General features: G+C 37.8%; 1 protein-coding gene across 2 annotated transcripts in view; it reads left to right on the plus strand.

Moving 5' to 3' along the window:
- Positions 1–24,437, plus strand: part of AR (androgen receptor) — a 215,305-nt gene that overhangs the window by 181,770 nt on the left and 9,098 nt on the right. For both annotated transcript variants that reach the window (XR_009156682.1, XM_058196667.1), the window contains exons 5-7: positions 6,472–6,616; positions 22,039–22,169; positions 23,309–23,466. Coding sequence is in view for 1 of the 2 variants with exons in the window: in XM_058196667.1 (XP_058052650.1) it covers positions 6,472–6,616; positions 22,039–22,169; positions 23,309–23,466 (434 nt within the window). In the remaining variant the exon portion in view is untranslated. The remainder of the gene's footprint in view (positions 1–6,471; positions 6,617–22,038; positions 22,170–23,308; positions 23,467–24,437) is intronic.

A 24,437-nucleotide genomic window follows, 5' to 3' on the forward strand; every position in this document is an offset into this window, starting at 1 on the left:
AGATTCAGAATACTATGCGGTCTGGGAAAATTGGTGCACGTGGACAATCAATAGAAATCGAAAACAAAATACATATAAGGCTATTGATGATTAAATGTATATAATGTATATAGAAATTATATGGAAGGTAGATCCAAAATATACAATAATGTCACAATATACAAATATACAATAATGTCATATGTTGAATATGTACAAATGTTATGATTTTAACATTTTAACCTCTTTTATTTCATTGATACCAAAAGAGGAACAGGATTGTTCTAAACCTGGGAACTATAGGCCAATCTCGCTTTTAAATAATGATTATAAGATTTTTGTTAAAATAATAGCTAATAGATTAATGTTGATTTTGCAGCGAAGAATTCATAATGATCAATCTGGATTTATAGAAGGGAGACAGATGAGGAATAATGTTAGGCAGATTGTTAATTTACTGGAGTATTTAGAAAAGAAAAATTTTATTCCAGCAGCATTTATTGATGCAGAGAAAGCTTTTGATCGATTGCATTGGGATTTTTTATTTAAATTAATAGAAAAGATGCAATTTGGAGATGGTTTTACAAGAATAATTAGGGCAATTTATGGAGAGCAAACAGCACAGATTATAATTAATGGTAGCTTAACAGAACCTTTTAAGATTGCGAAAGGAACAAGACAGGGATGTCCTTTATCACCATTATTGTTTATTCTAACTCTAGAACCATTATTGGATAAAATACGAGAAGTAAAGGAGATAGAGGGAATTAAAGTTAGACAACATGAATATAAGCTGAGAGCTTTTGCAGTGATTACTTTAACAAACCCTATAAACTCTAGTAAATCTTTGTTGGAAATAATTGATCAATATGGGAAGGTTTCAGGGTTTAAGGTAAATCAGAAAAAGACAAAAGTGATAATAAAAAATATGGCCAGACAACAGAAAGAAAAATTAGAGGAAATAACAGGATTTGAAATTGTAAAGAAGGTTAAATACTTAGGGGTCTATATTACATCGTCAAATGTGAAATTGTATAAGAATAACTATGAGGTTTTATGGCAAAAAGTTCAGAAGGAGTTGATTGTTTGGAAAAAATTGCAATTATCCTTGCTGGGGAGAATAGCTGCTATTAAAATGAATGTTTTACCTAGATTTTTATTCCTCTTTCAGATGATACCAATAATTAAGAAAGATAAGAATCTTGAGGAATGGCAGAAGGGAATTAATAAATTTATATGGGAAGGTAAAAAAGCTAGGGTTAAAATGAAAATAATTCAAGATTCCCGGGAAAGGGGAGGTTTAAAAATGCCCAATTTTAAATTATACTATGAAGCAGCTGCTCTCTCTGTAATAAGTGATTGGTTTAATTTAACGGAGGAAAGAATTTTGAATATAGAAGGTTATGACTTGCTATATGGATGGCATGCATATTTAATTTATGACAAAAAAGTGGATAAGGCCTTTAAAAATCATGTGTTAAGAACTGCTCTTCTGCGTGTTTGGAAAAAATACTCTTACAAACTAAATTATAAGGTTCCTATATGGGCAAGTCCTAGACATACAATAGAGAATATAAATATAGAACAGAATCAGGAAATGATTACATATAAAGATCTTTTGTATACTGAAAGAGGTAATTTGCAATTAAAATCTCTGCACGTACTAAAAGAAGAAGGGAAAAATTATACTTGGTTTCAATATGAGCAACTACGTGCTAGATGGAAGGAAGATCAGAAAATTGGTATAGAGCAGAGCGAGGAAATTTGGTAAAGCAAATTAGAAATCAGTCTCAGGAGCATATAAAGAGATTGTATAATGTGTTACTTGAAATAGATTCTGAAAGGGACTTGGTAAAGGACTGTATGATAAAGTGGGCACAAAATTTTCAGGAGCCAATATTATTGGAAACGTGGGAAAGAATTTGGGTTAGAAATGTTAAATTCATGAGCACAGAATCTGAGGAAAATTTTTATAAAATGTTTTATAGATGGCACTTAGATCCTAAGAAATTATCGTGTATGTACCCAGATATGCAAGCAAAATGTTGGAGATGTAATTGTGATGATGCTACATATTTTCATATTTGGTGGACTTGTAAGGATATAAAGGCCTTTTGGATAAAAATTTGGTGGATTTTACAAAATGTTTTGAAAAAGAAGATAAAGTTCCTGCCGCAATTTTTTTTGTTGGGAATTATTACGGATTGTACAGTAATTGAGACTAAATTGATTTTAAATCTAATAACAGCAGCAAGATTACTAATAGGACAATACTGGAAGAAAAAAGAAGTACCTACAATAGAAGAATGGATATTGAAAGTTGCCAATTTGGCTGAGATGGCGAAGATATCAGCCTTTTTGAAAGACAATACGCAAGAAAGATACTTAAAGGAATGGAAAAAATGGATTGACTATATTCAAAGTAGATATCAGACTAAGAGTTATCAGACTGTTTTTGAATGATTATGATGTATTATTTTTGATTGTTTTCGCGGGAAGTTAGGAATTGATGATTGTAGGGGTATAATTAAGTTGGGACGAAATTTTTTTAGAATATGTTTGTTTTATATTTAACTATACCTTGTGCTCGTTCCGGGAAGTCGGGGGGGAGGGGGGTTGTGAAGGGAGGGGGAGGGGAGGTGGGGGGAAAGGGGGGGGAAATTTTCTGTAAAACTTTTTGAATAAAAAAAAAAGAAAAAAAAGAAAATTTTAATAAAAATTAAATTTAAAAAAGAAAATCAAAGCTTCAACCAAGCAAATGTTTATTTTGTTTTCATGACAAGAGCACAGAACATGTATTTCTCCAAAATATGAAATTAGTAATGGCTGGACATACGCTAGTGAGAGCAAATAATAAAATTGGAAACTGTATTTCTATGTTTCTTTGTAGTGATTTCCAACATGGAATTTGCCTTTAATTACCGTAGCAATTCAGGGAGTCAGTATACGCCTTTTGATGCTAGATTAACTTACAGAAGCGTTTTTAGGGATTTTTTTCAAAAAATATAGAACTGTTCATAATATTGCTAGTAAGAACATGTATGAACTTTAATGTTTTAATAATGAGCTAAAAATATTAATTACAAAAATGATAGTTAAGTGCTTACCACCAACAAAATAATAGTTAATGAACATTGTTTAACAGCTATTTAGAAAAAGAGTCATGGTGGCACAGTAGTTAGTGCTGGCTGACTCTGTCAACTGCCAGCAGTTCAATTTTCACTGACTCAAGGTTGACTCAGCCTTCCATCCTTCCGAGGTCGGTAAAATGAGGACCCAGATTGTTGGGGGCAAGAAAATGCTAACATTGTAAACTGCTTAGAGAGGGCTGTAAAAGCACTATGAAGCAGTCTATAAGTCTAGGTGCTATTGCTGTTGCTAAAAATATTAGAGAAGGTGTTTTTTATTAATATTAGTAGAGTTCAAGTGAAACATTTAATTATGAATTGAGATACCAGTGGAAAAGCAGGTAAAAATGTGCTTGATGCCAAACACTTATTAAGTGCGCTTTCCACTGATGCAGCATTAGTGTGATAGTATCTCAAGGTGCCATTAGGTGATAGCTATAGGCAGGCTTCCTGCAAATTTAGTGATAACCAAAATTGTAATTCCAGCTTTAGTGTTTTGAACCTCAGAGATGAAAATGACCACAAACTCTTAACTCTGCTTAACTTTCATACTTGTTATTTTTTATTCGTAAGTGCAGAGATGAAACTGTAATGCTAGTAGTTTTTTAAGATGTTAAACTTGTTGGCTTGTACTTACCACAGATAGCATGAATTCTGTCTCCGAATAAGTTTTAATGCAATCTGTAAGAGAGAAACTGTAAAATCCTGTAATTCTTGCCTCTGCTTGGAATTTACTTAGATGATGTTTAAAGAACATTGCAAGCTCTTATCTGTGTACAGATCACAGATATGAATGATTTGAACTCTCTAAATTCTATGTTAATTCTATAAATTAACGTTAGCTATTCAATGCTGTCAAAAGCCTGTACTAAAACAATATTGCCAGGTTTTCCAAGAATAAAAATTGATGCTGAAGAAATAGTGCCAAGAAAAGATTCTAGAAAAGAATTTTCTGAATTGATCCCCAAGGACCTTAAACTCTTGATCTCTATCACAAACTATCACAAAATTCAGAACGTCCAAATCACATAGTTTTCTGCATTGAGATTTATGGCTGTTGGTTCATAGGGAGAAGTACCTTTCCTGTTTTAGAAAATAATGGACCAACAAAGCACAAGACGACAGGCTATGTGGTGGTAGGGGGGATCTGTCACCAAGGAAATCTATATTTTGACCCTAGAATGATCCAAAGAATTTTGGGTTGCTCATGTAATAATAACAACAACAACAATCTCCCAATGAGGCACTACCTAGACATATTTGTGGGGATTGTGTGCTCTGAGGAAAATAAGAGCTGTGCCAGAGGTTCAACCATCCTGGCAGGTGTCATCAGAGGAGTCAGACAAAGGGTGTCTCTCCCATTAAAAATATGGTGAGATGTAAATTTCAGAAAGCCATACTGGCCTGGATGTCACCCAGGTTAACAAGGTCCACGTTAGATGCTGAAGTTCCTGGATATCTGGTGAAAAATGGGCTACAGGCCTCAGGACTGTGAGCTGAGCAACTAGGGCCAGCAGCTGCAGAACTGGAAGAAAAGGTGGTTACCTGTCGCAAATATACAGTGATTGAAAACAAAGAAATAACAGATCAAGTCCAACAAGAAGAGGATATTTGAAATGAATGGATCAGTTCTGGAAAGAACATCATCCAGAATCAGATAGAACAGAACAGGAGCTGGAAGATCAATGTCTATTTATAATGGGAAATAAAATATTCATAGGAGCAGAATTGGAAGAACTGCAAAGGTTTACTCAGGGCAGAGAAATCAAAGCCTGATCGGTCAAGAGTCACTCTCATCTCATCAGTTCATAAAACCTTTGAAAAAAATCTGTCTCCAGGTACTTCTTGGCCAGTCTTGTTGTTTCAACTTATGTGTCTTGTTCGGTGGCAGTCGGGTTTCAGCTTTCCTTACCTTGGCCATGTCTCTGAGCACCGAACACCTTGTACTTCCGAGCACTCCAGGTAGGTTGCAGCCCTGGAATATGACAGCCCAGGAGGATCATGGGTTCCTGGAAGCTTCACATTTGATTCTTCTCAAATCTTTGGCAGTTAATGTGCATCTCTTTTTCTCAACACATTTCTTGCAATCCTGTTGACTATTTGCAACAAAGCGTTTGATGGTTCTATGATCACACCCCAATATCTTAGCAATTTCAAGAGTGCTGCATCCCTCTGAAAGACCTTTTACAATTTTCAGAGTCAGTTAAATCTCTTTTTTGGCCCATTTTGCCTGAGAAAAGGAAGCTGCCTAATAATTATGCACACCTTGATATAGGGTGTTGATCTTCTTAAGCCACACCCTCCCTCCTTACAGAAATACACATCACCTGATATGCTTATATCCAGTATATACGAATATAAATTTATACTTGAAGAGGAAAAAATGCATAAAAATGATGATATGGTCAAAGTACTCACTTGCCTTATAATTGTGCACACAGTGTATATTGCAAATCACCTTGGAAAGACGTAGAAAGTAAGAATAAGACGTAAGTAGTTTCCAATTGTAGCTTTGTTGAGAGTTCTGGTAATCCTCAAATTTTCTCTTTCTCTGTGATCCTTCATTTCAGCACTTTCGCCAGCTTCCAAATGCCAAGAAGGTGAATGAAACATGCACTCATGTTAGCAATTAGCAACAAAAGTGCTTGATTTCCTCTCGGTCTAAAAATCTAACAGATGAGAAGTTTTAAGTGGAGCAAATATAATTAATATGGATTAAATACCTTAGGCAACACAGTATATTTTTAATAATTGTAAAGGCTTAAGAGATGCTTTTAAAATGAAGAGGGCAATCCCAGTGAGATTAAAATGTAGTTTTAAAATATAATCTGTTTGGGGGGCTGAAGTGTGACCCACACTATGTGGCGTCAAATTACATGAACTTCTGATAATTCTGCTTGAGAAAATTCTGGGTTTTCTCAAGGCATCCTGGCAGATCTTTGACTTAATGCCTCTCTCCTCACATGGACTCATACAGACGATCCAGACTGCATGCAACTCGGAATCCAAATGGTTTATGGTGTGAGCCTTTTATTTTCTTTCTCATTTCATCCCTAATTATAAGCCCTTTTTTCCCCTTTTTTTGTGATCCCTACAGTATAAAGAGAAAAATAGCTTGTTCTGTTCTAACAACAGACTAACCTTCAGTGAGAAAATGTTTTGTGTGTGACTTTTCCTTCCCTCACTTCTAGCTGCCAGATTTAAAATGCTCCAGGCTGTAATAGTTGTTGGAGAAGGGCTTCTGCTGCCTCTAAAGGGTTGGCCTGGAGGTGCCTGGAGCCCAGGCTAACAACCCAACTGCTCCTTGACCCGAAGGAAGAGCTTTGCCTCCAGCTGACTCAACCTTTCTGGCTTTTCTTCCCAGGGTTCCGCAACCTGCATGTAGATGACCAGATGGCCATCATTCAGTACTCCTGGATGGGCTTGATGATTTTTGCCATGGGATGGAGGTCCTTCACCAATGTGAATTCCCGGATGCTTTATTTTGCTCCAGATTTGGTCTTCAATGAGTATGTTTTCTCCGTTTCGTGTTAGACTTGATTAATATATGAAGCTGAAGAAAGTGGAAAGGATGTTGCCCTGTTGTTTGCTTCAAGTGAAAGCCAGAGGAAACCCTCTCCTTTCTTCAGGCACAGCAGGGCAAATGAGCCACAAGGCCTTTTCAGTGAAAAGAAGAAAGGAAGTTTGTGCAAGGTCAAACTTTTTGAGCTCAAACTGTGTCTGCTTGACTTCTTTCAGGCAAATGTTTAAGGTTTTGATTCCTTTTTTTTTATTCAAAAGGTTTTACAAACATTTTTACCCATACTTCCCCCCTCCGCCCTCCAACCCTCACCCTGTCCCCTCCCTCCACCCACCTTCACCCAATCCCCCCAACCCCCACCCCCGGACTTCCCAGAGCAAAATACAGGATATAACACCTAACAATCATAAACTAGAATAAACAAACAATCCATAAACTTCCATCCTTCCCCTCGTACCTTAACTCCCCTTATCCATTTAAAAAAAAAAAAAAGGAAAGAGAACAGACTATTACAATTACATTCTACCCATTCATAAACTTTTCAGTCCTTCTTCCCATTCCAATATTCTTTCATAAACAGTCTTTTAAGTACACTAAAATTTCTGCTTTCTCTCTTAAGTACAGTATTCCATCTTCCAATATTTCAGTAGCGAAAGTCCAACTGTTGATATTAAAATTAAAGTCAATTTTCTCCTTATTATTCTTCAGAGTAATATCTTGTATAATCCACCTTTATAAATCCATCATACATAATAATAAATAATATCATTTTTATACAATCCTTAATACTCCATTTCTTATTCTATTATTATCATTACCTTATTTTTTATCCAAATTAATTTAGATTTTAACAAATCCACATATAATCAATTAGCATTACTATAATCACGCCAAAATTTAGAATATAAATTCAAACATACTGTTTACATTTAATCCCAATTCTTCCCCATATATCCAACACTATAGATTACCAAATAATTTATAACCATTTTCATACATTCCTTAATTAAGTTCATTTCTTGTTCTGTTTTTATCAAGACACTCCCAAATCAAATAATTCAGTTGTTGACAATTCAACCATATATAAACAAATAACATCACTACAATCACATCTTCAACATTTAAATTATAAATTCAAACAGATACAAATAAATTTTACAAACTCCAAATAACTATTCTTACAAACATATATAAGTTAACAAAAGTTAATTATAATTTAACCTTTCCCATAAAGAGAAACTCTGTTCACTTGAAATTGTTGCTTCTTTACTCCTTGTTCTTTAGAATTAATAACCACTTGACTCAATCTTTTCTCCTTTACATCCCCTACTTTTTTCCAATGTTTCTTCTGCATCAGTTTTAATCCCAACTATTTGATGTGGACTTCCAGCCTTTAATACATTATATAAAAATCTCTTGCTTTAGGTACTGTATTAAGACAATACCTTCTTCCTGTATAATTTACTGTTAAACCAGCTGGAACATCCCATCTAAACCATATCCTTTCTACTTCTTAACATTTTAATAGGAATTTCTTTCAAATTAATATCTCTTGTCCTAATATTTGGATTTTATTTTTATAAGATGCTTGTACAATTTTATTCCTCATCTTCCTGGTTGTAAAATAAATCGCTATATCTCTGGGTAGCTGTTTCTCTCTGGCAACCTTAGAATTAACATGATTTTTTTTTTCCAATTTGAATTACAACATCTTGTGGTTGCTCTCCAGTCACCTGTGCAAAAACCTCTGCAAAAATTTCTTTTAAATTCTCTCGCTTATTTTCTTTAAGTCCTCTAACTCTCAGAGCAAACTCCATTGATTTAAATTGCAACACCACCAATTCATCGTCTACCTTCTCCACCTTTGTCTTAACCTCCTCTATTTTATTTTCCAAATTCAAATTAACTTGATTAATTTCTTCTACTCTTTCATCCGTCTAGCTGGACTGGCTTGATTTAAAAAATTTTAATTTGCTTTTATGGGTTTTCAATTTTTGTAAATTTTTATAGGGTGTTACTGTATTTTAAAATTTTTGGCCAATTGAATAAGTTTTTTAAGGGCTTGTTCTTAATATTATATGTACTGTTTTCTTTGTATTTTATTCTGGCTGTGCACTGCCCTGAGTCCTTCGGGAGAAGGGCGGTATACAAATTAAAATATTACTATTATTATTATTATTATCATCCAACTGGATCACACATTCACACAGTTGTTTAAATGCTGCCAACATATCATTTCTTATATCCTCATTCTGATCTTTAATTTCCAGGATTTCCTCTTGAATCTGCTTAAATTTTTGATCTATAACCGAAAATTGTGACTCCAAAGCTTCCTTTAAAAGTCCCTTTAAATTTTTTTTCATATCTTCCTGTAGCTTATGTATTTGAAATGACAAGACTCCACCGTCCTTAACATTAAACTTTGTATCTTTAAGAACCATTTCTCAGTTTAATTTTATACCTTGCAACAATTTCAGTAAGTCTATAATCCTTTTTAAAAAAAGAGAATATCTTATTCTCCTTATAAAATCTTCATATAAGTGTAAATTTCAAAAAGTTTAAACGGAACTAAGAGCGCTAGCCTTGTTAATGAGAACTTCCTTAACTTTCACTTTCATGCCCTTTTAGATAGAAACGCCATTTTCTTATTCTTCTTAAGTACTCTTCTCAAGTACTATTAAAAACGGAGCTAAGGTCTGGTACTTGCATTTATCCACCTTCCTGACATTGCTCTGTCTGTGTTGCCATTTATCAATTTAAATTATCATATTGATCGCAGAGGTGGTCGCGGTGATTTGGTCTGCTAAAAAGCAGACTCGTCCCAGATCTGGAGCTCTCGGGCTTAAACAGGGAGCTCTCACCCTCAAGCCCCTAAAATCACTCCTGGAGCTTTCCGGGGAGCTCTACCTCCGCCCATACTCTCACCTTTCCCTCTTCTCCCGAGGGAAAGGTTTCCGAGCCGTCAGACAGCAGATTTTGCTGTCTAGGCGGCTCTAACGTGATCTGGGGCTGGTGGTCTGAAAAGACCGTCTCCATCACCAATGGAGCCAACCAGAAGTCCCAAGGGTTTGATTCCTTGAATGCAATGTCATTGAGATCGGGTGAGATTACATTTGCACAAGAGTCAAAAGGCAAAATGTGGGGCCGCACAATATGAATTCTAGGTAATGTTTGCTTTGTTTCACATGCTCTCTTTTTCTGAGAGGCAGCTGCAGAGATCAAAATCTCTGGAAAGTAGATGGTTCAAAAAGTAGAAGTCTAAGTCTAAACATGAGCTATTTCCTAGTTAGAAGTGTTTAGTAAAAGTATCTTCCATAGAAATTTTTATGTGTAAATTGAATATGTATTTTCCAGGCGTATGCTATATTTTCTCAAGGAGCAAAGACTGGTCCTTTCCTCATGTTTGTGCATCCTTTGAAATATTCCATCTTTTGTTGATCTCTAGCATAAAATGCTGATGCTTTAGATGCCAGCTTGGAGGATCAAAGTTCTGTAAAGCAATACACCACCTGACATGTAGCTGTCCTGACCCAAACGTAGCCACTGTTTTCTGCACTTCTGGCTTCTCTATCCCAGGTCTTGGTCAGACAGAGGACTTCCCATGTTCTTTTCTTCACACCATTTGACTACAGAGTTTCTATATACAGTTCATGTATTCAGTTACTTCAATCCCTGGGCATCCATTGGAGAAGGATTCAGATTGACCATTATAGCCAGATATTACAGAGCAGAAACGAATTTCCAAGATCTAGCTGTGTACTTTACATGCTTGTTTTCAGATGACCCTGCCTGCAGTTGCATGTGCCATAAGTGGCAAGAGAACAGGCACCACAGCCTTCTGGGAGGGCACATTTCAATAAGGCCTTTTATCTGAACAAAACAGTAAATTGAGAACAGCTTAGATAGGAATCTATGGGGTAAACTGTCGAGGTGACAGAGAAATTAAGATTGGTATTTTCTTTCACTTATGTATTTTGCCATATTTTCTAGTTAGTAGTTTTATTAGGTAAAGGTAAAGGTTCCCCTCGCACATACGTGCTAGTCGTTGCCGACTCTAGGGGGCGGTGCTCATCTCCGTTTCAAAGCCGAAGAGCCAGTGCTGTCCAAAGACGTCTCCGTGGTCATGCGGCCGGCATGACTCAACGCCAAAGGCGCACGGAACACTGTTCCTTCCCACCAAAGGTGGTCCCTATTTTTTCTACTTGCATTTTTACGTGCTTTCGAACTGCTAGGTTGGCAGAAGCTGGGACAAGTAACGGGAGCTCACCCCGTTACACGGCAGCACTAGGGATTCGAACTGCCGAGCTGCCGACCCCTTCGATTGACAAGCTCAACGTCCTAGCCCCTGAGCCACCGCATCCCTAGTAGTTTTATTACTACTCTATATATTATATTTTTTGTTCTGGTATGGCCTAACAGTCAAATAATAAAGTATTATTAATAAGGCACTGTAAGGTCCAATAATAATATGTTTAAGCTTATAAATGCCAAACAAGAAACTTAAACAGAGGCTTGAGTAAAATAGCATTTAATCTTGATCAAGCTTAAATGGTTAGCTGTTCCAAACACATGCAAGATACATGCAGGGAAGAACTACCAAAAGAGAGGAAATCTGAATCCCTTGTATATTCTTTAGGAACGTCATGAACCTCCAATTCTGGCATCTTTGATTTGTGTTTCCCTGGAATTTGGTTTGTATATCCCCTCAAACAGGGTAGAGCCTCTTAATGAGCATCATCAGCGTTCTCTCTTCCTGATCATCTTCTTTGTATTCACACTTGGCTATTTAGCCCCCTAGAGTGGAGGGAACTCAAAAGATCAAAGATGAGATATCGACAGGAGGGGAAGAAATAAGGCTCTGATCAAAAGTTGGAACATATAGTTTGACAAATGCCAGATACTTCACAACAGTCCAGGAAGTTAGTCAATGTGGCATGTTTGCGTTATAACTACAAAGGGCATAATATATATGTCTGTGTCACAGGAAACAAATATTTACAGCATGCAGGTATCATATATCATACATCATATATCATACATATATATGTTGCAGGAAACAATTAGCAAGTTTCTACTAATTCTAGTATTTCAGTATATCTATTTCCCTTACAGCACCTTATATGGCAAGATCCATTTCCAAGGCTTGTTAGCTAGCCGTTATAATGTAGCATATTTTTGGAAGAGTTTACAGGTTATACGATAATTCTGGATCATTAAAAAAAATCTCTTATAAAAGCTCCCTTCATGATATTTTTCCACCCTAAGAATAATTATGGAAATAGGAAGTGGAGAAGGGAACTAGGTAAGTAATAAATATTTTGGAAGAACTGCTTTCAAGTTTTGTTAGTCATTAAGGCAGCCACATTTTCTTTCAAGCTACCAAGCAAGCCTGAAAAAAAGATCCAGCAACTTTAACCAGTGGACTCATTAAAACAGCCATAAAATGTCAGCCATACCATTAATACCATTTATGCTTAGAGTTATTTAGAAACTTGGAAAAAACATGGCTGCTTTAATGAGCAACAGAGACAAGCTTGTGATCATGAAAGTTCCAAAGCATTCTTCTGGCTATTTTGAAGTGCCCATAATCTGATGAAAAAGAATTTCAGGCAGTGACCGACTGCACACTATGGTGGAAAGAGAAGAGAAGACATACTTGCTGGTGCAACATATCTATCCCTCTCACTTTAGTTAGATGAACCTAAACTAAAAATAATACTTTTATTACACAAAGGTTTCTTTTGAAGAATGTTTCATAACATGGTGATAATTCTGTCAACTCCAACCCTGTAACTTCCTGGGTTCCTTTCTGGTTTCTTGACATCTACATATTTAGAATAGTCTCTTGTGTGAAATCTTCCAGCAGCTGAAGAGGCAGTAATGACATGAATCTTATCCTTTCAAGAATCCATAGATAGAATCAGAGGTCTGCAAAGCCTCTCATGAAAGAAGAGGGAGAGGTGCTCTGCAAAGAGAAGAGTGCACCCTCTATGGCACTAGACCTGGACAAGTAATGACCTTGTAACGCTATGGAGTTCATTTGATAGACAATCGTGATTCCACTAATTATCAGTTACAGGAACTTTTCCAGAAGGCGTTCTGGAACATAGCACTCTTAGTGACTCTTAGCTCTGCCTGCTCATTTCTCAAGATGATTTGTGGGCACATAAAACCCAGTTCCCCAAATTCCAGTACACAAAACTGGTCAGGTTGGATTATCAATGATAGAGATACACAGTGGACTCACCAAAGATTTTGATTTTCATCTGTGGAAGAGAATTGGGTTGCATATTTTCATTTTGAAACACCCAAAAACAAAACAGGGAAAACGGGAATCAAGAAAAAAGATCAAGAAAAACAAGTAGTTGAATGACAGATCACCTTCTGGGTCCAAGACAGGTGAAAGCTACTTACCTTCTTACCAGTTCGGAAGTGCATGTGACGCATGTTCACGATCACTTCGCTCACACACAACACTTGTGCACGCAGACCTTCTGCACATGCGCAAAACCTTCTGCGCATGCGCAGAAGGTAAAAAACACATTACTTCCTTGCTAAAACCAGGAAGTAATGACACCCAGGAGGGTAGGCGGAGCTTCTTCTTCTTATTATTATTATTATTTATTGGATTTCTAGACCGCCCTTCTCCCGAAGGACTCAGGGCAGTGTACAGCCAAGATAAAACATAAACCATGTACAATTAAAAATGAATTAAGAAACTTATTATACAATTGGCCGAAAAATTAAAATATTTAAAATCTAAAAACCCCAATATAAAACATAAATAGAATTTAAAATTTAAAATCTAGACAGTTTAAGAGAAAAGCCTTAAGCCAGCCCCGCGCGAATGAACAGATGTGTTTTCAATTCGTGGCAAAAGGTCCGAAGGTCAGGTATTTGGCGTAGACCAGGGAGAAGCTCGTTCCAGAGAGTAGGAGCCCCCACAGAGAAAGATCTTCCCCTGGGGGCCGCCAGCCGACATTGTTTGGCGGACGGCACCCTGAGAAGTCCTTCTCTGTGTGAACGTACGGGTCGGTGGGAGGCATGGGGTAACAGCAGGCGGTCCCATAAGTACCCAGGCCCCAAGCTTCGCTCTGGTCCGAACCGGGAGCATTTCACCCCTGGTCCAAGACCTCAAATTTTTTCAATAGCAGCTTTTTCTTCTTTCTTCCTCTTTGGTCCATGTTCAGAAAAGTAATTATCTTACTGGTTTGTCACTCAAATTGTGACCGGGTGCATCTACATTTAGAAAATCAGTAGCCTGACATAAATACCTGGGAAGATCCTGGAAAAGATACGCAAGCAACTGAGATCTGCATATGCCTAGAAACAAATAAAGTTATAACCAGAAGCCAACATGGGTTTGTCAAAAACAGATTATGCCAAACAAATCTTATTACATTCTTTGACAAAGTGATTAAATTAATGGACCAAAGAAATGCCATGGATATAATAAGCTTGAATTCAAGTAAGGCAGACTACAATTTACTTCTTAGTAAGTTAGAAAAATGTGGGATAAATAGCCAGATGGATTTCTAACTGGCTGACAAACTGCACTCAATGTGTAAGTCCTTAGTGGAACTACGTCTACATGAAGGGAAGTAAACAGTGGGGTACCAAAAGGTTCGATCTTAGGGCCAGGACTCTTCATATCTTCATAAATGACTTATGAGGGAATAGAATAAATGAGGGGATAGAAGGGGAACTCATTAACTTTGCATGACACGAAGCTGGCAGGAATAGCCAACGCCCCAGAAGACAAGCTCAGGATCCAAAAAGTTATTGACGGACTTGAACAATGGGCCTTACCCACAACATGAAATTTAATGTGGCTTTACCACATAAATAAAAGGTTTTAAACCTAGGCAAGAAAAACCAAAGGTACAAGTACAGATTAGGCGAAACCTGGCTAAAACTAGTAACTGTGAGAGGGACCTTGGAGTCCTAGTGGATGATCACTTGAACATGAGCCAGCAGTGTGGGGCAGAAAAAAAGCCAATACAATCCTGGATTGTATAAACAGAGACACAGAATCAAAATCACATGAAGTATTAGTACCACTTTATAAAGCCTTAATAAGGCCTTATTACAAAAATGATGTTGAGACTTTGGGAAAAGTGCAGAGAAAAGCAATTAAGATGATTAAAGGCCTGGAGACTAAAACATATGAAGAACAATTGCAGGAATTGTATTTGGCTAGTCTAGAGAAAAGAAGGACCAGGGACGACATAGTATTTGAGGGGCTGCCACAAAGAAGAGGGGGTCAATTTATTTTCCAAAGCACCAGAAGGCAAAACAAGAAGCAATGGATGGAAGCTAATCAAGGAGAGAGGCAACCTGAAATTAAGGAGAAACTTCCTAACAGTGAGAACAATTAACCAGTGAAACGACTAGACAGGCACCTGTCTGAAATGGTATAGGGTCTCCTGCTTGAACAGCGGGTTGGACTAGAAGATCTCCAAGGTCCCTTCCAGCTCTGTTCTGTTTGATTGAATATTTGAAAGGTTGCCACAAAGAACAGGGGGACAACCTATTTTCCAAAACACTTGAAGGCAGGACAAGAAACAATGGATGGAAACTGTTCAAGGAGAGAAGCAATCTCACAGAAATTTCCTGACAGAACAATAAACCAGTGGAAGTTGTTTCCTTCAGATGTTGTGGGTGCCCCATCACTGGAGGTTTTTAAGAAGAGATTGGACAACCATTTGTCCACAATGTTATAGGGTCTCCCGCTTCAGCAGAGGGTTGGACTAGAAGATTCCAAGGTCCATTCCAACTCTGTTATTGTGTTTAAAAAAAAGGGAAAGGTCCTATTACTTCCCAAGAGTCTTCAGTAAATAGTTACACCTACATGCCTGTATGCCCTCTCCTGCTTGCAACCAAAATCTTCCTTCTCAGCTGGAGAGTCGACATCCCCAACTTCAACATAATGACATAATTCCATGGATTTCCAACAGGTTTCTCTTAGCAGAAACAACATTATTTCTGCAACATCAGTTGGATTCTAGCTTTCTGTCCCCATTTTTTGATATTAGACACAAATTGCAGCATTCTAGGTTCTATATTTTTGGAGGTGTTTTTTGTTTTCTGTGTTGTGGATAAATATGGGCATAGTTTTCTTGCCAAAAATTCTGCTTCTTTATGAAATATTTTTTAAAAGTGATGGTAACCCTATCTTGGAAAATTATGCCCTGCTTGCCTGTTTTCCTGGCATCAGGCAATCTTGGATCTGTTTGTTCCTTTCTTGGTCCGTGTTTCCTTCCTATAAACTCCTGACCTTACATACATGAAGAAGACATGCCATTTCCATATCAGGAAAGATCCTTCTTGACTCGTCACAGGCAGTAGCAGCATATGAAAGTTTTCTCCATGACTTTCGAAGGTCCATCGTGACTTGGTGTCTCTTTGAGATGAGCTCAGACCTGTTTCTGAGCTGACTACCGTGCTGATTGCATAAAAAATAAAACCTACAATCAAAAAAATCACCTCCAAACCCCCCATCACCCATAACAATCAACTAGCCATCCCAATATCCAATCAAGTACCATATCAACCAGCCATCCAAACAGCCATTCAACCAGCCATCCAAACAGCCATCCAAACAGCCACCCAACAATCCACCCAAAGAGCCATCCAATCAACCAGCCAAACTACATCCAACCAGCCACCCAACCAACCATTCAACCAAACATCTCAATAAACAATCAAATACCCAACATCCAAACACTCACCTCCCAAAACATCCATCCAACCATCTATACAACCACCTGTTGTACACAACCCCCAACCTACTAACATCCAAAACTAGGTATGCATGCCCCTTACCTCTTCAACACCAATTACTACAGATCTCAAATGCAAATTGATAAATGCAAGAAGCATTGTTAACAAATTACCTGAATTTATCCTCTTATTAAACAGTGATACATTTGATATCATTTTTGTTTGTGAAACATGGCTGAACTCATCCCTTCGTGACTCCATTATCTCAAATAAAGAATATCAAGTTTATCGATCAGATCGTGAAAACCGAAGAGGTAGTGGAGTGGCTATCTTTTACAAAAAGTCACTGAATCTAAAAAATATCCAAGTTGCACATAAACTTTCTCTTCCTGAAACTATTGTATGCGACCTATCCCTTAATACCACACTTCGTTTCTTACTATGCTACAGAGCCCCTGACTACGACATCGCTCATGCAAATATGCTAACCTCACTGCTAACCTGGGCTACCTCTTGCCCATATCCTCTCATCTTCCTGGGTGACCTAAATCTACCTCTCATTAACTGGATAACTAATGAATGTACAACTGATCCAATCCATACTACACTATACAACGCTGTTACAAACCTAGGTCTTGAACAACTTGTAACTAACAATACAAGTCTCAATAACTGCCTTGACCTCATCTTCTGCAACAACTAAAACTCAATTTAAGGACTGCAAATTAGAGAACCTTTTTCCAACAGCGAGCACTGCATGATTGATTTTTGTCTCAATATACGTCCATACTTAAATCGTCATAACAATAGTATTCCCAACTACAACTTCAAAAAAGCCAACTACGACCTTATAAACAATGATCTTTCATTTCTGGACTGGCAAAAACTGTCTGCAACCTGCATAACCGCTGAAGACCACTATAGAGTTTTCCTATTGAAATCAATAGAGTCATTAAACTATATGTACCACAAATGACCACCACGATCAGGAAAAGCAAACTACCCATATCAATAAAAAAGCTTCAATCAAAAAAAAAATCCCTCTGGAAAAGAAACAAAAAAGGCTATGTAGCAAATTTCAAAAACTGCTACAGAAATATATGCAACCAAATAAAAACTGAATGCACAAATTACCACACCAAGCAAGAAGAGGACCTTCTGCACACAAATTCCAATCGTACCATTTATAATTTTGTTAACAATAAACTTAAAGACTCAAGATCCATCCCACCACTAAAAGATTCTAACAGCAAAGAATGCAATGACGAAACAGTTAAAGCTAATCTCTTTAACATTTTCTTTGGCTCAGTTTTTGTTAACAGTGATGACACATATCCGACATTCCACAAACGTACCAGCAATGAATATGATGACTTAACCCATATAGATTTCACAGAAGATAATGTTGGAAAAGCTCTTCATAACTTGAAACCATCGCTATCTATTGGACCTGATGGACTATGTGCATACTTCTTTAAAAAACTTTCCACTAGCATAATCTTTGACAAAGCTTTCACGACCAGTTCCTTTCCCAAACTTTGGTCACTAGCCACAGTCATCCCTATCTTCAAAAAAGGAGACCCCTGCTTAGTCAAAAATTACAGACCAATCTCTCTGTGCTGCGTCACCTGCAAAGTCATGGAATCAATCATCAACCAATCCATTACCTCACACTTAGAAACTAACAACCTACTCTCCAATAAACAATTTGGTTTCAGGAAAAAATTATCATGCAACCTACAACTTCACTGTAAAAACATATGGACTACAAATCTTGATCAAGGCAAAACAATAGATGCAATCTACATAGACTTCTGTAAAGCTTTTTTTTTTTTTTGGTAAAAAGTTTTATTTTCATTTTCCAACAACCTATTCAATATACAGTCTCCTTTACATTGATCCTTCATCTCCCCCCCCTCTCTCCCCTTCCCCCCCCTCCCACCCCCCGAGACTTCCCAGAACAAAGTACAGGGTATAAATCACTCCTCTCTCTAAGACCTTAACTCCCCTTCCAGAAACAAAAAAGTACATTCTTCTTCCAGTCCATTATATATCAATCCATTCCACTCCTAAAATCTTCAGAATCTTCCAATTAAATTAGTATTTCCAGTTCATCAATAAAATACATAGTTTTTAATATCCAATCTTCATCAATTAACACCAAATATATATCAATCCATTCCACTCCTGAAGTCTTCAAAATCTTATAGTTTTTAATATCCAATCTTCATCGATCAAGACCAAAACGATATTCCATCTTCCAGTATTCATCAGAAATTCTTCTATAATATACCTTTCTTCCTTAAACAGTGTCCCAAATATAATTCATATTTCCAGCTTAAATTCCTAAATTTTACTATCTATCCTCCAAAATTAAACAATATTCCATCTTCTCATATCTTTAATATCACTTACATAAATCAAATAACATTGCTAATATTAATATTTCTTCAATTTACCTTACATCTGTCAAATAACATTATTAAAATTATAACTTATATCCAAAATATATCAATTATAACAATTAAATTCTATTTAACCAAATACCAACATTACATCCATAAATTTTTCTATCCTCCAAAGGTTAAACAATATTCCATCTTCCCATTCCTTTATACCTCACATATATCAAATAGTAACATCTTATACCCAAAATAAGTCAGTTATAAAAATTAAACCCTATATATATATATTTAAAAAAAAAACCATCAAAATCACATCTTAAGCATTCTCCTTCCCCTTGTCTTCTATCTTACACATTTCCTTACACATTTTCAATCTCCAAAAATATCACTTACATAAATCAAATAACATTGCAAATATTAATATTTCTTCAATTTACCTTACATCTATCAAATAACATTATTAAAATTATAACTTATATCCAAAATATATCAATTATAACAATTAAATTCTATTTAACCAAATACCAACATTACATCCATACCTCCAAAAGTTAAACAATATTCCATCTTCCCATTCCTTTATACCTCACATATATCAAATAGTGATATACCCAAAATAAGTCAGTTGTAAAAATTAAACCCTATATATATATATTAAAAAAAGAAAATACCATCAAAATCACATCTTAAGCATTCTCCTTCCCCTTGTCTTCTATCTTACACATTTCCTTACACATTTCCTTACACATTTTCCACCATCTGCTCACCAATCAGCTTAACATCTAACAATAAAGAATTTCCAATCTTTAATATATTGGTGTAAAAATCTCTTGTTTAAAAACTTATTAAGAAAAGATAAGCCTCCAAAAGTTCCTATAAAAAAAATTAAAAAAAAATTCCATATTTGAAATGAAGAAGTTTGCAAGATTTTAATAGTTAGATCTGTTTGCTTAAGAGCCATTCATAAACTGTAAAATCTACCAAAAAGAGAAAAAAAAATTCAATAAACTTTTCTTCTTAAACATTGTGATAAAGAAAAAGGTAAAAAGGTAAAAAGAGAAAAAAATCATTAACAATTCTTGTTCATTCCGTTTAAAAAAGTAGCTTGTTATGTTCTTCTTCTTTATAGTTTCACTTTCCTTTGTATATTGCAAACGCCATTTTAAATCCACTCAAGTTGAACATTAGTTCAAAGGAAAGCTATTTAAGAGCCAAAGTTAAGATTTATTACTTGCAAATTCTTGCTAGTCCTCCTACTTTGTTCTGTCTGTGTTGAATTCTCTTTAGAAATAAATCTTGGCACAGAGATGGTTGCGGCTTCTCGTTCTGTATAAACAGAAGCACCCTGGGCACGGAGCTTCGTCAGGCTAAAGGGGAGCTCTCACCCTTCGATCCCCTGGTTAAATTCCAGGGGCTCCCGGGGAGCTCTACCCAAAACCTGACCACTCTTCCCTCCCCCTTCACCCGGGGGAGAGAATTCCAAACCGTTTGACAGCCCATTTATGCTGTCAGGGACGGTTTGACGAAACCCAGGGCAGACGATCCCAAAGGAACGTCCACGAAGCCTGCGTTGCCAACCGGAAGCCTCAGACTTCTGTAAAGCTTTTGACTCAGTAGTACATGATAAACTTCTCCTAAACTAAAATCCTCTGGCATTTCAGGACCTCTTCACAAATGGATATCTGCTTTTCTGTCTAACAGACAACAAGTGGTCAAAATTGGCAATGCTCTATCAAATCCTGTTCCTGTCAAGAGTAGCATTCCTCAAGGCAGCGTTTTGGACCAACACACTTCATACTATACATTAATGATCTTTGTGACCATATCTCAAGTAATTGTGTTCTCTTTGCTGACGATGTCAAACTATTTAACACCACCAACAATACAGCTACCCTTCAAAAAGACCTTGACTTTGTATCAGAATGGTCTAAAACTTGGCAACTCCAAATCTCAACCAGCAAATGCTCAGTCTTACACATAGGAAAAAAGAACCCAAACACTAAGTACATACTTGATGGACATTACCTTACAGATAACCCCCATCCCGTTAAAGACCTTGGAGTTTTCATGTCAAATGATCTAAGTGCCAAAGCCCACTGCAACTACATAGCAAAAAAGGCTCTAAGACTTGTAAACCTAATCTTGCGTAGCTTCTTTTCCAAAAACACTACACTACTAACCAGAGCATATAAAACATTTGCTAGACCAATTCTAGAATACAGCTCGCCTGTTTGGAACCCTCACCACATCTCTGATATCAATACAATTGAACGTGTCCAGAAATATTTTACAAGAAGAGTTCTCCATTCCTCTGTAAACAACAAAATACCTTATCCCACTAGACTTGAAATCCTAGGCTTAGAAAACTTGGAACTCCGTCGCCTTCGACAAGACCTAAGTTTAACTCATAGAATCATCTATTGTAATGTCCTTCCTGTCAAAGACTACTTCAGCTTTAATTGCAATAATACAAGAGCAACCAATAGATTTAAACTTAATGTCAACCGCTTTAATCTAGATTGCAGAAAATATGACTTCTGTAACAGAATCATCAGTGCTTGGAATACTTTACCTGACTCTGTATGATACTTAAATATATTGTTGTGACAAAATAAATAAATAAATAAAATAGAAGGGAAACTTCTTTGGAATCTCAGATGTCCAGGTGGGTGTGCCAATCGATTGAGCGCTTTTCGGGCATCCAAGGGGCTCTGTTGTTGGCAGATTCCACATCTCCGCATCCGTCTTTTCATTCCTTGGAGACAGACACATATTTATAACCCAGATGCTCAACCTTACTCAGCAAAAGTTGATGGCAGAGATGTAACGTGGCTCAGTGAGTAGTAAGACTAGCAGGAATAAACTGCAGCTGGAAGACGGGAAACTCCTCCTGGGGGGCACTGCTGCTTTGGTAGCGATTTCCCAGTGGGGCATGTTAGCCGAGGGGCATCGGTGTTTCCTTGCTACAAGCTTTCTCATATGAAATGACAGAAATCCCAGGGAGGGGAGGCTGGGATTTTGCAGAGTGACGGAAGGGGGCTGAACTGGCTCAGAGCTTGGAGCTAAGAGAACCTTTGTGGAGGGAGAGGTCAACTTGCACCACGATGTGACCACCCTTCAGAGGACTTGCATTGGATGGCAAGAAATACTAAGTTGCCATCAAGACTGAAATTGTAACATTTAGACCTTTCTCAAATAGTGAAATGTGTGGAATTTGGCCTTGGAAGAAAGGTAGGCTTTGTCAGCTGATTCTCTCTCTGTCTTTCTTCTTTTCTTCTCCCAGGTACCGGATGCACAAATCCAGAATGTACAGCCAATGTGTCAGGATGCGGCATCTCTCTCAAGAATTTGGATGGCTTCAGATTACTCCTCAAGAATTTCTCTGCATGAAGGCTCTGCTCCTCTTCAGTATTAGTAAGCTGTAGCATTTTTCATTTATCTGTCTTGCACTTAGAACAAAACATAAAATAGCAGGGTTGGAAGGGACCTTGGAGTTCTTTTAGATCAACCCCCTATTCCAGCAGGAGATCCTGTACCATTCTGGACAAATGGCTGTCCAGTCTCTGCTTGGAAACCTTCAGTGAAGGCGCACCCACAACTTCTGGGGGCAGGCCGTTCCACAGGTTAATTGTTCTCAGGAAATTCCTCCTTAGTTCTGGGTTGGATCTCTCTTTCATGATTTTCTACCCATTACTTCTGGTCCTGCCCTCAGGTATCTAGAAGAATAGGTTGTTCCCCTCTTCTTTGTGGCAGCCCCTTTGATACTGGAAGACTGCGATCATGTCACACCTAGTCCTTCTTTTCATCAAACTAGACATTCCCATTTCCCAATTCCTGCAACCATTCTTCATATGTTTTAACCTCCAGTCCCCTAATCGACTTTGTTGCTCTCTGCACTTTTTCTAGAGTCTCAACATCTTTTTTGTTTGTTTGTTTCTGTAAATGATCCATGGTAGATGAGATCCACGGTGCTAATGGACATGACTTCTTTAAGAAACTACAGCCTCCAAATAAGCTTTATCAGGCTAAAAGATAGGAAGAAGGGTTGCAAGAGGATTAGTAGAGGCATGGTAGCAGTCTTCCAATAGCTGAAGGGCTGCCACAAAGTAGAGGGGAACAACTTATTCTCCAAAGCACCAGAAGGCAGGACAAGAAGCAATGGGTGGAAACTGATCAAGGAGAGAAACAACCAAGAACTAAGGAGAAATTTCCTGACAGTGAGAACAATTAACCAGTGGAACAGCTTGCCTTCAGGGGTTGTGGGTGCTCCATTACTGGAGGCTTTTAAGAAGAGACTGGACAGCCATTTGTCTGAAATGGAATAGGGTCTCCTGCTAGTACAGGGCGGGTGGATTAGGCAACCTCCAAAATCCCTTCCAACTCTGTTATTCTACATTCTTTGTTCTCTGTGGCAGCTGCCCTGCTGTTGGTTGCACCTTTGTAGGTGAGGAGACTCCTTCACCTCCCACCAAAGAGGTGGGGGCACTGCCTCCTCAGGTTCTTTCCTTTGTCTGCTTCTATGCCTTTTATTTCCTCTCCTTATTTTGCATCAGTTCCAGTGGATGGCCTGAAGAATCAGAAATTCTTTGATGAGCTCCGGATGAACTACATCAAGGAGCTTGACCGGATCATCGCTTGCAAAAGGAAGAACCCCACGTCTTGTTCGCGTCGCTTCTATCAGCTCACAAAGCTCCTGGACTCTGTGCAGCCAGTAAGTGTGAAAGTGGGAGAGTTGGCCAAGGACCTTGGGGTGCAGAGCAAGGTTTGCTCAGACCAAAAGGGCTTCAAAAAGAGGAAACTCAAAGCTCAAGAGTCACAGAATCTCACAGAATCACTTTTGGAAAAGATCAAGGGGACTTGCATAAAGGAGTTTGCCACAGTGAGGTGAATAATTATATTGTAAATATAATTCACTTATTCCTTTTATAGGAGCTCCCCAGTTGGAGGGCCCTCCAAATTTGTGGATACCGCACAGTGGTATACAACCTCAAGCCCCAGAGCTGCAAGCAGCCTCAAAATCCTTGGGCTCAGCCCCCCGAGAGCTCCAAAAGTATACATATAAATTTCTAAGCATCTTTAAACCTTGTAGACAAAGTTGTTGCTGTATTAGTATTAACTAAATCAAATTTAAAAGAAAGTTTAGTTACTATTCTATCTTTCTGGACTGGGGGTTCTGGCCCACCAATAAACAGCCATGTGCAGCTTGGGCGGGGGGGGGGAGTCCCTTCCTCTCCTTAATTCTTGCTCAGTGTTGTTTCTTTGGCTCAGAGCCAAGCTCCATCGGTCCTCTTCAAATGGTCCCTGCCAGGGAGGCGTCTTGGGGAAGCTCCATCCGCTAAGTTTCCGTAGGATTGGAACAGGGGGTGCTGTTGGATCCCTAGCTACTGTTACGCTTAGAAGAGGGTACCTGGAGCATTTCCAGCTGCAGGCCCCACAGTGGTGCCTCCATGCAGTGGATGGAAAGAGAATATTGAAGTGAACCAGAAATGACAAATGAATGGTACGTCAAAGAGTTTAAAAAACCCAAGGAGTGAGGGAAGGGGCTGAGCCTTAAAGCAGGGAACTGTTGTTTGGAAAGCCAAAAATGATTCCAGTTAGGGATCTGTGACTAACTGGATCTGGATTCCAACCTGGGCTGCCCATGTGCGCCACACCCGTCAGCACCTCCTTAAAGGAGGTCTC

The sequence above is a fragment of the Ahaetulla prasina genome, chromosome 11 (genome assembly GCF_028640845.1).
Source record: "Ahaetulla prasina isolate Xishuangbanna chromosome 11, ASM2864084v1, whole genome shotgun sequence".
Lineage (NCBI taxonomy): Eukaryota > Metazoa > Chordata > Lepidosauria > Squamata > Colubridae > Ahaetulla > Ahaetulla prasina.